At 44.8% G+C, this 20498-nt stretch overlaps 1 protein-coding gene and 1 long non-coding RNA gene across 3 annotated transcripts in view; one reads left to right on the top strand and one right to left on the bottom strand.

The window, feature by feature from the left end:
- Positions 1-429: 429 nt before the first annotated feature.
- Positions 430-17860, bottom strand: LOC135298891 (uncharacterized). Its single transcript, XR_010360957.1, has 2 exons — positions 16898-17860; positions 430-1536 (listed from the first exon to the last, which is right to left on the bottom strand). It is a non-coding gene; the product is annotated as an uncharacterized LOC135298891 (long non-coding RNA).
- The window catches only part of TSPAN5 (tetraspanin 5), an 81382-nt gene continuing 78743 nt past the window's right edge, over positions 17860-20498 (top strand). Inside the window, exon 1 of one of the 2 annotated variants that reach the window (XR_010360952.1) lies at positions 17860-18850. Coding sequence is in view for 1 of the 2 variants with exons in the window: in XM_064417034.1 (XP_064273104.1) it covers positions 18770-18850 (81 nt within the window). In the remaining variant the exon portion in view is untranslated. The remainder of the gene's footprint in view (positions 18851-20498) is intronic. The other variant, XM_064417034.1, reaches the window with a different exon arrangement.

The following is a 20498-nucleotide window of genomic DNA, read 5'->3' as shown; positions in this document are numbered from 1 at the left end:
CCTACTGACTTGGTTAAAATATTGACTGAATTTTGTGTCCTGTTCCTACAGTGGCCAGTGACAGATGAGTAGGAAACAGCTTGAGGAATGAAAGATCCATAGTGTGATTTTTCCTTTGAGATACCTTGTCCACTTTTGGCAAAAAAAGTGTGCACCTAAGGCTGCTGTGGTTAATAGCTCCTGATTGATCTGTCTCCATTAATTTGGTGAGTCCCTTTCTGAATGAATTTACAATACTGGTTTTTGAAGTTGACACAGCAGTTGAATTTCCAGCACAGCGATGCATTGTGAGAAGGCACTTCCATTTGTGTCATTGCAGCTTTCCGCAAAACAATTCAGACTGAGCCTCCCCTTTCGATTCAGTCTGGTGGCAGATATGTCAGAACTTAACAAAAGAGGGTGGAGATAGCTTTTCCCCCCCCCCCCCCCCCCCCAAACTGTGGTCTCTGCCAGTCCTGTTTGCAGTTTAGTTTGCATATTTTTTGTGGGTTTCCGTTGCTGAGTACTGGAAGCCTCGTTAGCAACTTAGTATCTTCCACCTAGGGCCATGCTAACCATACTGTTACAGCGTGCAAATAAAAGTCTTGCAATTGACTCATAAATGCCATAAAAAGAATGGAATTACAGAAGCAGAAAATCTGATTGCAAATAAAAAAAAAAAGAGCAACTCCTGATAATTAGCACAACTTTTCCAAAGCAGTACTGTGTGGCCCTCTCCAGGTCTGCCTCACCTGATCAAGAGGACCAGGGTTGTTTCAAATGCAGGCACCCTGATAACAGTTAAATCACTAAGTCCAGATGTCACTTGGCAGAGCTGTCTGTAGGTACTGTGTGATTTTCACTTTGCTGATGCTGTAAATCCCCTTTCAGTTAGAAGTAACCAAGTGCAAATGCTGTATATTTGCAAAGGAACCTTCTCTGGCCTCGCGTGTTGCTGTTTCCAAACAGTCCCACGATGACTTCAGGAACCTCGTGACCTAATAAATGAAACAGCCCTAAACAAAGGCAGCCTAATCTCCTCACTCAGGCATTTTGCCACGGAAAGTCACTGTTTGCTGGCTCAACACTGTCAAACAGGAGAGGCTCTGAGAGGGAGGTGACTCACCATGGAAACTCTGTCATCTTTCTTTCCTGCATTCCCCTCTCTGGGCCCTGCAGATCAGGACCCGCAGCAGCCCGAGCAGCGGGACCCCAGGTTGGGGCAGGGCTGTATTTCCATGGGAGCATCTCCCTGGGGAGCACCCGCCTGTCTCTTCCTGCTGCCTGCTGCCAGAGCTCAGGCTCCCTCCTCCACTGGGAAAAAAAAAAAGCTTCACAGTCTTTTGAGGTAGCTACAGTAGCTCTTTCTTTCAAAGTTGACCTTCAAGGGAATAAATGCTGTCAGCCAGATCCTGCTTTGTGCTGTTTGAAGAACAGCTGAAGTGAGAGAGATGTTTTGAGAAGATCCCGATTATTTTTTTTCTTTATTTTCAATTCTGCTTGTTCTTTATGTCCCAATTTTAAGATCCTGTCTGTCCTGGTGACAGAATGGCTGACCTGGAAATGTAGAAGCATGAATTAACAAGAGCAATACTTGGGTCTGCTTGAGAGGAAGGTTTTTGTGTTTTTTTTTTTTCTTCCTTTGGTTATGCCAGAATAATTAATTCATTATAAAGCTTGCAAAAAGGAAGGAACTACTGTTACTGATAAATACTAGTATGTATAAAACCCTCACTTTCCTAGGTATTAACTTTACTTTTTAGGGAATTCGACCTATTACTGTAGCCTGAATTTCAGGTTTCTAAATTTCTGAATTTCAAAATTTCCATGCCGAGAGAGTCTGCAAAGGAGTAAAAGCCTGACCTTGATGTAATTGCTACAACTGTTCTGTGTAGAACTGTTAATTTTTCTCTGCCAAAGAAATGTCTTGTCAGATTTGATACATCATGTTGCCTCCTGAAAAACTTAACTCCTTTCTAGACAAATTTAGTTGAAGATAAAAATACTCTTAAAACTAATAGTGTGTTATTTGTACACAATTTTAGGAGTAAAGGAAGTTTAATGAACATCCCTCCTCTTACCTCCATAAAATTAAATTTCATGCATCTCTACTGTAATTTATTAATGAAAAAATTCTTATTTATTAAGCTTACGAAAAAATCAGCCAGTCCACATAACTTCTTGAAGATACTCTTTCTACAGTCCAAGAGTAAGGGGATACAAATTTTTTGAGAACTGATTGATAAGCTCAAATAGTAGAGAATTCCAGCTATATTCCAGCTATAACTTACTTTCCTTTGAAAAAATATGGAGTGGGAGGAGATGATAAGATTTATAGCTTCAAGAAGTTTGCATTTTTCTTCAGTCCTCAGATGTAATGGCGTACCTGTTTTTGTTACAGACCTTGATGTAATGCACAGGCCGTGTTTGGTGCCTTTATCTCACACAAAGTTTTGAGGAGATCTGTAATGCAGCTGTGAACTCTGCACAAGAGTGAGCAGCTGTGTGAGTGCTGGGCATGCTGCTGCTGCTGAGTCATGCTGACAGCTCAGCCTGGGCAGCTTTAATCAAGGTTCAGAGGGGAACAGGGCATCTCTGAGCACGGAGCTAAGACCAAGGAATCCTGCAGGCACTGCTGGTGCTCAGCTGGCTTCTTGCTGAACCTGCTGTGCCAGCCTCTGAGCTGGCAGGAAGGGAAAGAACGTGGCTGCTGATCCTCAGCTTTCTGGTACTGTAATTAGGGCTTTGGCTTTTTGACTCGCTGCAGAACATCTTCTTAAAGCCACCAGAACAGTTCCTTTGCTGTCAGATGTCACTAGGGGTGTAAAGAAATTTTCACTGACTTCAAGGATGGTGCTCAAAGTGTGACTTTATAATTTTCCTTAGATGTGATTAGGCACTCTTGCAGTGGAGGCTGCCACTGCTGCCAAGGGACTGTGGGGACATTTATGAAATCCTATTTACATGTGAATTAACTGTGAATGGATGAACTTACTTTCTTCTTCTAACCAGTCGGGTTAAGACTCAGTCATGCACATGGAAAACAATAGAAAAGGGACTTTTATCTTATGGGATCATAAGACAAAAGTGTTTTCTCCCCCAGTCGGTCATTTGTGGTATCTGCCACAGGATGTCCTTTGGCAAACATAAAGCTGCCATAGAAAATGGCTTCATGGGCAAGTTGCATAATGACAGATGTTCTTTGTCATCAGGTGTGTTTATGCCAGGGGAAGGATGTGCTTCCTGTTCTCTGGCTTTATGGAAATGCATTTGGTTGGGGAAAAAGGTGATGGTATTTGTATGTGGTAGTTCATATCCTGTCATGGACAATTTGTCCTTTCAGTATGAGTCACACTGGTCTAAGCACTGAGTCACACTGGTTAAGAACTGCATCATGCCAATCACTTGTTTCATTTTGTTAATTGTTAAAAGTAAGGCTGGTTTGCTTCCTCAGCTACCTTGCACTAGTTATCTTGCCTTAGATGATATAAATGAAGATCACTCCTTTTCTCACAACCAAAGGCAAAGCCCACTTTTAAAGTGACTCCTCCAGCTCTGCCAGCTCTGGTTTGCAGCTGCTGTCAGTTGTTATTTTGTCCAACTCACCTATCTGCCTGACACTGGGAGGCTTCCCTTTGGATATATTCATTGGATCTGACTTTAGATTTATTTACCACTAGGCTTGTTTTACTGTTCCAAGTAAGGGCCAGCCCCTTCCTAGAGCAGAACGTGTGGGATTTGTCAGAAGGGGACAGCTTTAAGGCTGCCAGATAACCTGACCAGCCTGCTCCCCTGTAAACAATTTTGTGGGCTCTGCTGATAACGATAAAGCAACTGCACTGGAGATGATTGGAAGATGCTGGTATCTGTAGGGCAGCAGACCAGTCCTGCTCCTGCATGCTCGTGAAGAAAAGCACTTTCAAGCTTATGAACATTTATAGCCTCTTGTTACTGATGGTGGCACCCATCTGCAGTTTTTCGGCTGTCAGTGTGTGTCATCAAGCCCCAGATGCTCGTTGTTTTGTTCTCATCAAACACCCTGCTTTGGTTCACAGGCCCATAAGAAACTCTCCGTGGCTCTTTGCAACAAACTAAACAATTACAAACCCCTTCCAGCCCAGTCTGGGTGATGCTTATCAAAGGGTTACTCATGTAGGTCTTGCCTGTATTAGATAAGGTGTCTGCCCCTAGAATGAGACACTTGGATCCATGGAACTGCTGGTTAACTCTGTTCAATCTGTATCTGAAATTGATTTTAAGCCTTGCAGGATTAATATAAGCTTTTTCAGCTAGGGATTATAGACCTATGAGGACATGCAGATGCCATTTTGCTAGTTATAAATTGTATTGTAGGTTAAATTCCAAGGGACTCAGGTATTTTAAGAGTGCCATTCACCCCTGCACAGGTGAATTTATCTGGTATCCATCTGTGATGAAAACCCTGAGAAAGTGTGGGCCTGTTACAATGACAGCAATAGAAAAGTGATAGCTTTAGGTCAAACCTGTCAGGTTTCACCCCTGTGAGGAGGGTGGGGAGAAAAACACCTTTATCCTTCCTGCAAACCATACAAATAGAAAAGCAAAGACTGTAAAGCAGAAGGGACTGAAGGGAGAATCCAGGTTTAAGCAGGAGGTGACTCAAAAAGAAGCACTATGTCTCCTGCAAATATTTGCTGTGATGAAGCATGGGAAGGCATAAAAGCAGTCTGAAAATCTGAGTATTTGCATCTGCAGAAAGAGAGAAGAGGAATGAGAGTGCAGATCTTGCTATTTTTCTCTGGCTCTGTTGCCAGAGGGCCAAGGCAGGTTGCAGATGAAGCTGTTACCTTCCCCTGTCCCCGGGGCATGTGGGCAACCCAGCAGCCTTCCTGCATTGCTTTCATTTTGCTGTAGCTCTGCACCTTGCACCAAATTCTTTTAGAGATCCGTGGAGTGTTATTGCCTGCCCTTGTCTTTGCACCTGTAAATTCTGCAGCAGAAATGGATCAATTTTGCTTGATGTGACTTTGCTGTCTGCTGCCTTTAAATCAGCTTCAGCTGCTCTGAGACTCAAGTGGTGGCAGCTGGGAGACTGCTTAGCTTCAAGCGTGGCTGGAGTTGCTCTGTGACCTGAAGAAAAAGGTGACTGCATTTTACACTCTGGGTGGCAGAATGCCATGCATTAAGGGCAGTGGAAAATAGGTATGTGGGAGGAAGCCCTTACTCAGTTAATACACCTAAATGTGAAGAAAGAGGATTTGGTGTCAAAGTACATCTGTTGCACATGGTTTGATGCAGACAGCATGACATGTATTGCTAAACCTTTGTTCCAGCTGTCACAGGCACCTAAGTTTCCATGATTTTTCGTTGGCTGCTGCTTGTGAAATTTGCTGCTTTTGAAATTTACTGCTTCTGACACAGAGGAATATTTTTTCAAAGTGTGAGTGAGCCTGCAGGATGAGGATGTTGATAGCACAGAGCTGACCACACTCTGCTGAAAGCTTTAGTTCAGCAGAATTTCAACTCCTGGTTGCAATGGTAGTTAGAAAGGAAGAGAATAATATTGGACAGCTCTCACCATGTCATCTGATTTGTAGTTTCTGAAGAGATTTTTGTCTTACACTATTCTTCTTTGCTTTATGAAGGAAAACATATATATTTTTCCTTTGTGTTTAGAGAGCAGGCATGGATTAGGCTTACTAAGCAATAATCAGCTTTCACTGGTTTAAAATTAACTAAAACAAAACTAGTCTTTTTCTCTCAGCTGGTGACAGTAGGGGACAGAAGGTGCCTGGAGGAGGTGGCTCAGGCTTTTGTGGCACTGTGAAGAGAGATGTGACCTGCAGCAAGCTCTTTCTATTGCCAGAGGCGTGGTGCCACATCCACCCTGGATGGGTTTTCCTGGCCATCTTCCCACCTGCCAGGATGGCAGTATGGAAAGAGAGGTGAATTCTGCTCTGTGCAGGAGGGAGGGATAGGTGTTATCCTGGTGGTGATGGGAATGCATGTCCTAGGGCTGGTGGAGAGCCAGCAACAGCAGGTGTCCTGTCCTACTGTCCACCACCCTCAACCTGTTCCCCTAAAGAGAGTGTCCTCCCCTCTCCTGTTTTGTGCTGGCAGTGAAATGTTAGAGTTGTAACTGAAATGGGTACGTGGGGGATTTTAAACCCCTGCCCCTTGCAGTGGGGAAGGACACCGAGAGGCCTTTGCTGCCTTCTCTTTCTTTGCTCTCTCTCTCATGCTGAGAGCTTCAGTGTTCATGGTGGAGATGCTGTACTGCAGCTACACTGAGCATTCCTTGGTGCGTGGGCAGGGATGTCACCCCCCACATCAGGGTGGTCCCATCCAGCCTGGCCTTGAACAGGGCATCCACAGCTGCTCTGGGCAGCCTGTTCCAGTGCCTCAGCACCCCCTCAGTAAAGAACTCCTTCCTACTATAATTTAACTGTCTCTTCCTTTCATTTAAAACTGTTGCCCATTTCCCATCATTATGTGCCTGTCTTCTTGTTACGTGGCCTGAGCCTTTGTCAGTGTGTCCTCCTAGCTCTGTGTAGCCATGTCTGTATCCCTGCCAATGGGATTCATGTGCCAGCAAGGAGGCTGGAGCCTCCATGTTCCCCAGCATGGCTGCTTTCTGGGGCTGGGAAAGCTTGATTTTACTTTATCTTCTCTAATTAAGTTGTTTTATTTTGATTTTGTGTTTGGGTGTGGTTAACATGCCCACTCATCTGGAACCACACAGTGTATGTAACTTCAGTGTGTATCTTCAGGCTCACATCATGCTGGGTCATGATTATTTTTTTTGGCAGAACAGCAGCTAAAGTTTTCCCTTTCTCACTATTGAGCAATTGGGCCAATGACCTCCTCCTGAAATCACAACTGTGACCCATTTTCTGTGCTAAAGCACCAAAGGTGTAAGAGTTCACAGCCTAGCACAGAGCTGTGCCTAGCAGGCAACACTTCCCATTTTCGGTTTCTTCTGCTGGCCAAGTCATGCTGGGAGATGTGACTTAAGGCTAAAAAACCTCCACAGGGTGTGCAAGGCCTGTCTGTGTGTCAAACATCTTTCCACCTCCTCTTAGCACTGAATTGGAGAAGGCTGTTTGCCTCCTCTAGCATTAGGGGGAGCATGGCTGTTGAGAGAGAGGCTACGTGGTTGGAAAAAAGAGAAAAACTCACAAACTGAAAAAAACAATTTCTGAGCCTTATGAGTCCAGTTTAAACCCTGTCCCTACGCAATGGCCTGTTTATAGTCCCTGGGCCACCAGTAACAAAGCTTCTGCAGGCACTGGAGATTGAAGGACCTTGCTGTCAGAGATCAGGCCAAGAGGAGGAGTAGAAATGGACAGCCTGATAATTTTGCAGTCCCCTGGGAAGTAGTAAACTAAACTGAGTGGGATTAACAATTGTTGAAACCTTGTTTGGCATTCCAGAGTCCTTGTTAACAAGAGTGTTACAACAGCTATTCAGGAATGCTATTCTACCACCAGGGCTGCCTCTGAGAAGTTGCATTTTCTAAACTGTAATTCCTTGGTTTAGCTTGCAGGGTGTGTCACTGCTGATTGTACATAGGACCTTGGATACAGGGGAGAATATTCTTCTCTTGTTTGAAGCCCCTGGCTCTGCAAATTAGTTTAGTTTTGCACTTTGGTAGAAACATTGCCCAATAAGCTGTGTGGTAAAACCTCTCCACCCCCAGCCAAAATCCCCAAACTCGTACTGATTTTCTCAGAGCTGGGATTTCGCATGTGGGCTCAAAGTTCATAGACTTACGTAATTCCTCTGCTTCCATCTCTGCTGGCTTGTGCTTGTTTCCTCCACTCATGGAAAGTACCTTATTGATCAGTTCCCTTTAAAGCCCTAGGGATACTTTCTGCCTACTCAGTGAGCAAGGCTGGCAGAATTGGTGCCTGTGTGCACAAAAGGTACCAGATAATGACATTTAGGCCAAATGTTCTATCCAAGGATATTTTACTTCCCATGCTTTTCCACAATTTAGCACCTCCTTTAATCATGGCATCTCAAGCTAGTTCATTCTGCACACATTCCATTTGCTTCTTTAGGAAAAATACCAGTGTTGGTAATACTGAGAGAATTAAGGATAAAGTCTTGAAGAAGAGTGATTCCTTCCAAGGGAAAGTTTGGGATGCCCAAAGAAGGTGTGCCTGGGTGCCAGACATTGGTACTGGTAGCTGCAGGAAGACTGTGCAAGGAAAACAAAGGGTGGCTGGTACATGTGGATTCTTCCTCAGTAATATTACCTGAGTGGAAAGTTTTATGAGACCTGTGGTGTTTGCAGTGCATCCAGAAGTCAGACAGAGAAGAGGGAGAGATTTGGAAAGAGCCTAGAGAGGGAAGAATCCTTGGAAGGGCAAGGAAGAAGGCCAGAAAGAAAAAACCTTTGTAGGTTGCTCTATGAGGGCACAAAAGCAACTCATGTGCCCCAGAGTGACAGTGCCATGAAAGTTACAACAGAAATCGCCAGTGGAAAAGGATATTCTTCTTTACCCCCCTCCTTTTTTTTTCCTTTTTTAAAATTAAGTTCAAAAGGATAACAGGAGCATGAGGCAAAGTGTTATTTGTGTAGCAGGGAAGAGACATATATGAGGACATCTGTTTTAAAGAACTGCTTCAAAAATAACCACAGGAGAGGAGAGTGTTTGCAGAGCACAGCAGGAGACCAGCAGAGTAGTGGAAAGTGAGACATCAGTGGTGCCCCGAGTGCAGACAGCCCCAAATGTCTCCAGGATTGTGTACTCACTGCCAAACTACCCCAACCTGACCCCAGTGGCTGTTTTACAAATTGAAGAAGGTGCTGTTTCCATGTTTTCTGCCCAAAAACATTGATCCCTTTTTTGTTGCTCTCCTTCCTGACCCCTATTTCTTAAGTCAGCAGCTTTTAAATTCCACTTTCAAGTCTTTAAAAAATAACCCTGTTTCAATGAATCTTCAAAACATATGGCAAAGGAATGCAGATTTGGATATGACTCCATCCCAAAGATGAGGTCTTGTTCACCAGAAAAAAAAAGGAACAGCAAAAGTGTCAGATTTTGGAGCAGGATGCTCGTATCCAGCATTCTGCCCTAGCCTGTTTACTGCTGACTGCAGGAACAGACAGCAAACTTGGCCACTGATTTACTGAGATGCTTTAAGAAAGTCCATTACACCTTACCTGTTGCTTCAGCTTCCTGGTGGGTAAACCAGAGAAGTGAGAAGTACAACTTTTATCCTTGTTTTCTTTGTAAAGTCTGTGGTTTCAGACAGCTCTGAAAGTGTTGTGGTGAAGGATTCAATGCAAATATCGGGTGTGATCCATTAGTGAAATGGAAGTGGTAAAGCCAGATGGTGTGAGGCATCCCACTGGGGAACACAATGTTTCAGGCACCACGCAGTTAATTTCTCCTGTTACCCAGCTAAGAGAGCATGTTTGGGAAAGGCCAAATGAAAACTGAGCATAATTGCTCATTGGGAGATTCACCCTTTCCATGGCCAAATACTCCTTAAACAGAACTTTGCCAAAGCATGCCTGATGAATTTGCATCTCTGTTTTCTAGTGTTACGTTGGAAAATCAATGGCAAGCACCACTTCAAAGTAGCAAGCAGATGTTTCCTTCCTGCTTTTTTTAGCTATCACTGTGAGTAACAGAAACCTTTCACAAAGAGAAGTGAGGGTTTGAGATATAGTAGCTGACACCACTCTGGGAGGACACAGCTGTATTTCTTTTCTACACTAGTGGCTGTCAGCTGACTTTGGCTGTCCCCTACCTCAAGGGAAACATTATCTTTTGTGGTCCCTCCAGTGCTGTGTTTTCTGATAAAGAACAAATGTTTCTGCTACAATCAGTTCATGTTGCGGTAACCACTTGGAACAAAGCTTTGGTTTCAGTTATAAAAATTCTCCCTGCACAAAGTTAACTATTTGGACTTTCACAGAGATATCCCATATTCACCTGGCTATGCCTGGTATAACCATGACTGCACTTTGGCCAGTGTTTGGAAGCTGACTACAAGCTGCAATGCAGCATCATGTGTCTGTAAACCAAGTAAAGGTTCTGCTTTGGCCAAATTTGATATTTCAAAATTCTTAAGTAGCAGTCAAATTAGGTAATGAAATGAGTTCACCAATGGTCATTTCATATCCAGACTGCTTACACCATCCCACTGGATACCTCTTTTTCAGTGCCCAAGCAAGTTGCAAACCAGGCCCTGTAGGACTTGCATCTGACTGCTTTAAAGGAGACTTGGTCTTCTAAGCATCAAGATCACTTTTGCAATGGGAGCTTTGGCATATTGGGCCAAATTTTGAGAGGTATTCAGGCATACAAATTGTTTGGTTTTTAAACTTTCCTTGAAGTATTTAATGGTTTACTGTTTTGATGTCTCTTCTGGCTTTGCCAAGGTTATGTTTTTTCTGTTACTTTGTAACCACATAGAAGATATAAAACAGTTCACTCTCAATAAATTAATGGGTGTTTCATTCCAGCTTGGACTCAGCATATGGCTTTCTTCGTGCAGTTGTTTGATTGCATCATTCTTGTTTCAAATGTGAACAATTTGGCCTAAACCTTTCTTTTCCATGTGTGAAGTGGGACATGAGTGCATTGCATCATTTGGTTGTGCATATCCACTGGACATGTGTTCTCTGCTATGGGATTATGGAAAACTGCCCAATTTTTTCTCTGACTGCTGCTGTACAGACGCAGGCAGGGTAGCAAGCATAAGCTCGTTAGGACAAAGATGTATTCTGGAAGAGAACAAGCACTGTAAGCAGGCACCTGTAAACAGATGTTCTCTATAGTGCAGAACTGAGTGCAGGCTCTTCCTCATCCATCCAGCCAAAGCTGCCCTCGTGTTTGACATGGTCACTGCTCCTGCCACCCTTTCTCCCACTTTTGCTGCAGGGTCCTGTGCACCTTGGCTTGCTCCCTAAATGTCTCACTGCTGCCGAGTCCTGAACCAGTCAAAATCTGGTCCATGTCCCTTTCTGCCAGGCTGGAGCACAGCTGAGATGCAGCATGCCTCTGGAAGGCAGAGAGCAGCAGGCTGCACAGCGGGGTAATTTACCACTAGATGGCTGGGCCTCCTTTTTGTCCAGCTCTCAGTTTTTTGTTCCCAGCTCAGTGACCGTGCTTAGCCCAGAACAGTGGAGTCGTTGTAAGCTCTCTGCCCACCCACTTTATAGCTTAACATTTTGAAACAACTGATGCTTTTAGCAGATTCACCTTCGTGATGAATAGTTCAAACTTTTGAAACTTACTGAAAGAGCCGTGGTAATATTTAAGAAAATCATAGCTTTTTTGCAAGACTAAAAATAAATGCTCCCTAATCCTTTTCTTGGGTTTTTTCCATTCCATGTATAATACAATTTTCACTGAGTCTTATTTCGTAGGTGTATGCATAAGTGGGACACATTTAACAGTTCATCACTCAGACTGGAATACAGCATCATAGTGTCCTGAATAGTCACTGCCACGTGCTTTGATCTGGTGAATTTGGTGGTATAAAATCTGTAAAACTTTTAGACAGTAACATACATGTCACTGTGATTTGATGCAGCAATGTCTTTCCTCTAAAAAATTATTTTGCCCACAGTCAACATCTTCAAAAAATTAATACCTTTGGATGAAAAATGTCAACTTTCCTGATGATTGCAGACTGATACATTATACAGAGCAAGAAGACCCACTTCAAAAGGAAGATTTCTCCTGCCTGAAAGCAGACAGGAGGAATAGGCAAAGAATCTGTTTTTTGAAGATACCACTTTTTTTCCCCTTATCAGTGTCTTCACATTTTCAGCTCTGTTACTTGTATTTACTGGGTTCACACCATGTGTCTATAAATGTATTTGTATCCTGAGTTCAAAACAAGAGAGAGGTAGGTTTTTAAATTAAAATTATTTTAGCTGTTTTGCTGTCACAGCACTGGCATTTTACACTTGCCACTTGGAGGAACAAGGAGGAAGGAGTTATTGTCCCTGCTTCCCAGGTAATATAATCTAAAATATCAAACCTGGAAGTCTTAGGGCACTTCAACACCTTTGTGGGAGCCGGAAGATGTGCCTAAAAATGATGAGACATGAAATAGTAAGGTGAAGATGAATCTAGAAATAGTTCTGGGGTGGGTTTTCTTTTCTAAGTAGCAGTCTCTCACAGTTCAATTTTCTTAAAGCACTATGACAGAAAAAAAAAAAGAGCTGATGGTTTAACCAGTGTGGTGGAAGAGCAGGAAATTCAGATTAACCCCACCCATTAAGACTCACAGAGAAACAGGTAGTGAAGCATACAGCAAAGATGAGCTGAATAAACAGACCTCAAAAGTAATTGTTCAACCCACCCAGAATATTAGTAGCTATTCTGTTTGTATCTGCAGAAAGGTTTCTGGTTCTGTTAATGCAACAGAAGAGAGTAAAAAGGCTTGGAAATTTCAATTTAGTGGACTTGCAGACAAGTAAATTGTAAATTTTTTTAAGTGCTTCCTTTTTACAGGTGCCTGAAGATTAACATGTGCAGATTATTTATGAAGAGCAACCTCACATTTGGAAGTAGTCCAGAAACAAAGTCCTACTTGATCCTACCACAAGCAGAATGTTGTTACTGAGCCCAGAATGTCAGATGTAGCATAATCACAGGCTTTGTGTATTCCTCCTATGACACTGTGGGAAGCAAAAGCCATGGTTTGTAATCCCTCTAGTAGTGCTGTTTTATGCCTTTTGGGAATGTTTAAATAAACTTATTTTATTTACCTTGTTCCTAAGCAGGTCCACTGGTACAAGCTATACAGAATACTACTGTAAAATACCTGTTCACTGGTGCTGTTACAAGTGCTACGTTCGCTGTGGCAGCTCTGCATAACATCTGAGAAATCAGAAGTGTCAATACCAAAGGTAAAGGAAACTGCTATCTTTGATCCAGCTGTGTGGTAGCTGTCACTGGATGTGAATAGAGATGGTGGGTTTGAAGAACCAGACACAAAATTGTGAAGAAATCAGCTTAAACGTATCACCAACCTTCCTTTGGGATTATCAGCTCACTTGCAGAGTCCTAATAAACTGTTAGAGGCCCTGTTGTACAGTCTGACAGACAGGAGACACCAATGTCACAGCAGAGATGACAGCATTTTTGTCACTGTTCTTTCCATAGCTCAGATGAGCAAGCCTCTTCCTGACAGAGGGTGGGAGGAGGCTCCCTGCAGCCAGGCTGCACTGCATATCTGGGCCCTCCTCCAGCAGGTGCTGACCCCCTTGTGCACCTCATTGCTCTCCCCAGAGGGTTTTGGATCAGCTCTCTGCTGTGGAGGCAAGGACATAGAGTCCCTTCAGATCACAGCATCTGTATAGCCATTTGAGTCAAAAAGCAATGAAAAAAAAAAGTTACTTGGATCTGAAATGAGAATTTTTTTACACGGTTGGCTTTTTCCACTCTTTCTCAGCAAGGCAATTTAAGTTCCTGCCTACACAGAGGTCTGGGGGCTGAACTCCTGACCAAGCTGGCCAAACAGGTATTCCATGTCTTTTAGTTCAATTACTGGCTAGGCCATGGTGGCAAACTCTTCTAGAAGCTGGGCTTTGAGATTAATTGCTCTTCTAGCCTCCCTTCCTACCAGTCTGGCAGCAACTTGAAGCCTACAACAGCCAGATTTGCAGTCGTGCACTCTCATCCACCACCTGCTTGCATTCTCTGACCTTCTGACAGGTTTACAGATGTTCCTGGAGAGAGGTGCCAGAATGATTCCTGAGGGATTGTTCTTGCAGGAAACTCTGATCCAGGCTCCCAGGAGAAGCAAAAATCTTCACAGGGGAGGATGGGAGAAGCTCAGGTGGTTTAGGCCTGAGCAAAGGAAACCCTTGAAGGGAAACATTCTCAAAGATTACTTAAAATGGTGGATTTGCAGAAAAGCTTATCACCATTAGAAACACACTCAGAGGAAATAGTCACTCTCCTGAGTGGTATTACAGAGCAAACACTCTAAGTTAAACCTCTGAGTTGAGTGTGTCCTGTATTATATGATGAAGAATGACTGAAAGCAACTCAGAGGGCCTTGAAAAACCTAAGGGACCTTAAGAAGATCATGTGATGTTCTGTTACTGGATAAACACCGGTTGTCCTTTTGGACAGCGCATCATCAAGAATTATACCTGAACCTTCAGGTATACACAAGCAATAGCCCATACTTGTGAAGTGAGAACCTTTCAAATTTGCAGAGTATGTCCAGTACTTTTAGCAGTACAAAGTGAAAAAAGATAAATTTGGCACTTACTGGAGTCTAAGTTTATATCCATTTTAAGCACCATGGACTAGTAGCAGCAGTAATGGAAGGGGAGGTGACTGCCCACACTGATTGCAGTTGTCCCTAATTTAGGACTGCAAATCTGTGTCTCTTTTTTTTGTAGAATAATGCATATGCTTTATCTCATTAAAGCCTGTCACTGTCGTGCCCATAAAATGGTTGTAATAACTACCTCATAATTAATGCCCTTTGAGCCAGTTTGATTGTATGAGTGCCTGGAACCACACCTGCAGCTGTGGCATGACACTGAGCTGTGGACCAGGTATGTTGTACTATTCCTGCTTCGCTGTTGTATAGACTTGTCAGGGCTTAATCCCTGATAAGAAAGAGCTGTGTAAAAAACTCCAGGAGAGGGGCTTGCTGAGGCACAGCACCACTACAGAAACAGGGCTGTGTGCCAGGATGTTTGCCCCAAGCAGCACCCCGGGCGCTCCTTTGCCCCTGCCCGCACAGCCGTGGGCAGGAAGTGTGCCACCACTCCCAGCCCTTCCTCTCACAAGGGGCAGATGCAGCAGCTCGAGGTGCCTGACACAAAAAGAAATAAAGGCTCAGATACACACTGTCTGGAGAAAATAAAATCAGACACCATGCAGCTGGTTATTGGTTGTTATTTGGTACGCCTTAGTTTCAGTTTCTGGCCTCTAACCCAGTAGATGTATAGACATGCTTCATGCTTTGTGAGTCATCCCAACAACATTGCTGTTATCACATTATAATGATGTTGGGTTGGTCCTGTGAGATGATATTATTATCCAGTATTGAGAGCTAAGTTTCAGATGAAAAAGCAGCTCAATACTCACCAGTGTTACCCATAACAGTAATTAGTCAGTACTTGCACTTATTAGTCTTGAGGGAAGCTGAAATCATGTTCACATCTGGGACAGAGCATGTACTTCTACCAAGGCCAATACAATTTGTATCACTACCTGAGTTTAGTTCTATGAAATTCTTTTCTCAGAATTCCTTCTCAGCCTAAACAATGTCCCCTCGTCAGTGCTTGCACTTTTGCTAAGCAGAAAACAAAGTGTTTTTATGGTTGCAAAACTATAAAATGAACACAAATGGCATTATGAGCTAGTATGTTATTTAGATTTAAAAATTCTGAGGTATGTAGAACCTCTGACTCTATAAATCTTGCCTGTCAGAAAGCTGTATGGTTTCCCCATGGAAAAAGACTGCTATTCTATGAATTCTCACTAAAATGGAGTGTCTAGGAAGTAACTAGATTTATGGACACAGACACTGAACTTTTCTTAGACCACAACTCTTTTCTCAGTGCATGTGGCATGAGGTGAGATTGGCAATGGGATAACTCACAGAACTACAGCCTTCACTGTGCTGCTCTGCTATTTTTCTTCTAGAGTCACTCCTGTTTGCATTTCTTTTTCCCTGGAAAATGTCAAAGAATTCACAGATCAAAAAACAGGAGCTGACACAAAGAGAGAGGTACTGGATCTAAGGAATGATTGATTTCAGGAATTGGGTTGAGGACTCTTTTGTTTGGTGGGAAGTAAGAATTTCAGAGTCCACAACTATACCTCTTTTAAAATATGAACTTCTCAAACTTGACACACTTCTTAATATTAGAGCTGGCCAGTCTTTTGTCAGAAGTCCATTTATATCTGCATCTTAGAGACGGGAAATACATTTAGTCATTCAGATGGGACTTTTTCTCAATGTCAGTAGCAAATCAAAGCATTCCTGGTGTTATGAAGCACTGTGCTGCTAGAACCAGCTTTGTCATTGAAATCCCGCCCATTAGTACTCCTGTGCCTTGTCAGATGAATTATGAACTGATGGAATTTGAATAACTGTCTTGCCCTTCTGCAAGAAAAGGTAATATTGCTCCTGCTTAGTATTGCCCCAGGCTTTTGTACCAAAACATCACAGTAGAATTCAGTGTTGACTGGAAACTAACAGTGAATTTAAAGTGCTGTCACAGCCTTCCTGCTCAGCTTCCAGGCCTAGGTGGCCAAAGCATGTAAGAAGCAATCCACAAGAGATGGCACAAAGATGAAGGACTGGGATTTTTTTAAATCCTTGTTTGTTTAGGACAGGAGGCAAAACGTGTTTGCAGAGAGGCTGCTGCAGGTGCAGAAGGCTCTGCTACAGCTGGTTTCTGAAAGATCAATTACCTACACCAAAGCTGTTCTGCTGCCTTTGCTATCTGCTTGCTCATTACACACAAAGTGAATTAAAGAGAGCAGGGTTCTGTGCTCAATACCTTCTTCAAGTGAGCAATCTAACCCTTAAAACCAGACATCCTTAAGCTGATCAGATGATGGGACAACATGAAATGCTTTTGGCTCTAAAAGGACACCTGGCTAATAATACTATTCTTAATTGAGAAAGCAAGTGAGCTCATGTAAATATGATGCTATAAATGATGTAGGTTGCATTTCTTTTTGAGTTGTTGGGAATTAATGGATGGATAAGTAAAACATCTGATATCGTTACTGAATTTATCATAATAAATATTACTCTGCAATATTTTGCTTCTGCCTGTGAAGAATTAACATGTTAAAGGGTGCCAACACGTGATGCTAGGAGAGCATGTTATGACAGTCATATTACAAATGTTTGTACAGGTTGTCATCAATATTTGAAGCCACTTGTAAAAACAGCACCTTAATATAATACATTATTACCATACCTTACTGTAAGTGGTGATGTGCCTTTATCCGGTGGCACAGAACACGTACATTACTAATTATTCTCCCTTCTCTACCTTCTTCCCATGGATGGTCTTGCAAAGACAGTGTTAAAAGTAGACACAGGGATAACACTCATGTCGTAAACTACACAGTCGTGGTTAAAGTGTATAGATGTGTTGCATTAATTTCTCATTTACCAAAAACATCGCCTATTTTCATGGATACATTTCAGCAGATGCTTTTTTCTTCTCATCACCTACCAGATGCGATAGACAAATATTTCTCTTCACTCTCAAAAAAGACTCACAAGGCCCCATAACTGACATGATGTGATCGTGAATCAAGACTGTCTTCCGTAGTTCTATCAATATTGTTTTTCTGAAGTGTGCTATCTTGCAATCCTGTAGAGATGGGAAATGTATTTTATTATAAAGAAACCTTCCATCTATTGAATCAGAAGTTATACTTGTAGAATCATATAAACACGGAATCAATTAGGTTGGAAAAGACCTCCAACACTGAGTCCAACTTTCACCAATCCCAACCTTGTCAACCAGATCTCGGCACTAAGTGTCAGTCCGCCACCTCCCTGGGCAGCCCATTCCAATGTTTAACAACCCTTTTTGTGAAGGAATTCCTCCTAATGTCCATCCTAAACCTGCCCTGGCACAGTCTGAGGCCATTTCCTCTCATCCTGGCACAACCTGCTTTCCGGGAGCTGCAGAGAGTGATAAGGTCACCCCTGAGCCTCCTCCTCTCCTGAGAGCTGGAAACTTTGAAGCCTTGATCCATTGACATGACGACATCCTTCAGCAAAGAAAACCCACTAATTATGGTGTTAATGCCAGACCATGTGCACGCTGAATCCCGAAGCACACGAATACAACTAAGCCCCATAACTTTATGTCTGTCAGGTTCAACATAAACTCAGGGGATGCTAAAATACAAACCCTAGCAATCATTGTAAAATGGTTCTTCATGCGTTCCTGCGCGTGTGGCGCATACGGGATCATGTGGGAGGCGATGTGACGGCGCCCATTGAGAACAACCTGCACGGTGCAATTACGGTCTTGCTCCTCCTCATTACCGCAGCCAGCCTAGAACCGCCGCTGCCCTGCCGGCAGCATTCCCGCTGCCGAGCGGTGCTCTCTGTGCCAGGCGGGGCCAGTCCGCTCTGTCTGGGCATTCCCCGGCCCGTGTCACCGCGGGCCGCCGGACTGACGGACGGACGGAGGGACGGACTGAGGGACGGGACTGGAGCCCCTCAGCCTGGCACGCCCGGCCCGGGCGGGGCCTCAGCGCCGCCCCCGCCCCGCCCCCAGCGCCGGCGGCGCTCGCGCGCCCCGATTGGCGGGGAGCGGTGCCAATCACGCCGCGGGGCGGGGCGCGCGCGGCGGCCCCTTGGCGCTGAGGGGGCGCGCGGCTCCGGCCTCTGCCCGGGCCGATCCTGCCCCGGCGGCGCCTTTCCCGGCGGCCGCCCCGCTCCTTGCCGCTCTCTCCTGCCTCCCGCCGCGAGCAGCCGGGGCCTCCTCCATGCGGGAGAAGAGGAGGAGGAGGAGGAGGTGGGAGCTGCTCGCCGGCCATCCCCGGCGCCCGGCAAGTCGGAGCCGACCCGCCGCCGCGCCGCTCCTGCCGCATCTCCCCGCGGCGCGGAGCCGGCCCTGAGCTCTGCTCGCCGCGCCGGCCCTGGAGCCCTCCTCATAGCCTTGCCCCCACCCTCCTTCTAGTCTTCCCAGACCCTCCTCCTAGTCTTCCTCCTTTTTGTTTGTTGTGTGTTTTTTTTTTTTTTTTCCTCTTAATTCTCCCCCTTTCCCCCTCCCCCTCTGGTTCTCACCCTGGCTGCGAGCAAAGCGTCTTCATGAGCGCAGAGGATGTCCGGAAAGCACTACAAGGGGCCTGAAGTCAGTTGTTGCATCAAATATTTCATCTTCGGCTTCAATGTCATTTTCTGGGTAAGTGGGGCCGGTTTCGTGTCTTCCTCTGCTTCCTCCTCTCCTCCTCGCCCTCCCCGGCGCCGCCGCTGCCGGGCTGGGCACGCCGGGAGCGGCAGGGACGTGTGGCAGCCCGGCGTGAGGCCGCGGGGACATTTCGGATGGGCTGCGGGTGCGAGGCCAGGGCTGCCGCCGCCTCCGACCCGCCCGCCCCGGGCAGCCTTCCCCGGGCAAGTTGTGGTGCTGCATTCCTCCACCTCCCGAGGGTGCCGGTTCTCTTCCCTTCCGGCCCTCCTAATTGCTTTTGTTGTTAGTACGAAGCGGATTTCGTGCCTTCTTCCCACCTCCCCGTCTTTTCCTTTTTTCGTGTTCCCTCCTTCCTTCCCCCCCACCTCTGCTTTGTGGTGGGAGAGGAAGGGAGCAGCCAAGCACCCAGGCCTGGAGAACGAATTGGTCTGCATGTTTTCACGCTGCCATCCCTGTTCCGTGCAAATAATAGAAAGAATCACAGCTCAGGTTTTCTGCACAGTGCTGTTTGAAGATTTCACAATGATGAAGTTGTGTATGGCACAGGTTTATTATGATTAGCTGTTAACGCGTAGTAGTAGTAGCGATAATAGGATAGAGGAAGGGGGAAAGGGTATTTCCACCCATACCTAAAGTGAAAGCCCTTAGGAGGCCTGTTTGGGCATTTGTTGGGATTCCTGGCTGTGCTGTTTGATCTGCCTGCACAGTATCTTGTAGCACCATTGCCCACCGGCTGTGGAGTAGGCAGAACTGTGCAGTGAAATGTAACCTGCCTGTAAGAGTGTTTCTAGCATCTTCTCATTGTGTTGGATTTGAAAGAGAAGCAGCTGGTTTTGGATGTTCATGCCAAATTTCATAACTGTGGGGGAAGGGGGGGGGGGCAGCATTCTCACACATGTGTGAGTGATGAGGTCTTCTCACTGCACAGAATGTTAAAGTCAGGTGAAGGTTCTTACATGTACAGCTCCCCTTTTTACATGAGGTATTCCACAGAGCACTGAGAAACATGCCCAAACCCAGCTTGACAGATTCACAGAATATTCTGAGTTGGAAGTACCCACCAGAGTCAGCAAGTCCAGCTCTGGATCAAACCCAGATGGTGTGGATGTGTTTTTGAGGGCCTTTGGAAGCAAGTTGAATGCATATCTGGGATAGTGGCTTGTTTGGACTAGAAGGAGAATTGGGGAAAAAAGCCCCACCACCATCTTGAAGGTTATGGATGAAGGTAGGGAAGAACAGAGGAGAGAAGCCTTTTGGGCAGTGCTGAGCTTCTGTTTGTCCCCTTGGGGAGAACAGAGGGCAGTGGTTGCATGGATAGCAGGTGTCCATAGCTAACCTCAGGTCTGTGTTCTGGAAAATAAACGTATCCGAAGAAGATGTTTTGAAATGATGGGAGTTTTGATTAAGTCCACTTTCATAGTGTATTACTTCTCTTAAACAAGAAGCTATGGTGCCAGAGTGAAGCTGTGGCTTTATGTCAGTGTTACTTGGCCTCAGACTAACCCCTGCAGATGAACGGTGGCGAGCTTTGTAGCGTTTTTACCCTACAGAGCTGATGTGGTTGCACTCTTGGCTCAGGTTTCCATGATTGAGTTTGCCATGGTTCTTTGCCCTTGTCTGTTTCTTTGTTTTGGTTTTGCTG

Source organism: Passer domesticus, chromosome 4 (genome assembly GCF_036417665.1).
Source record: "Passer domesticus isolate bPasDom1 chromosome 4, bPasDom1.hap1, whole genome shotgun sequence".
NCBI lineage: Eukaryota > Metazoa > Chordata > Aves > Passeriformes > Passeridae > Passer > Passer domesticus.
Note: the sequence above shows the minus strand (reverse complement) of the source record. Positions and strands in the feature narration are given on the sequence as shown.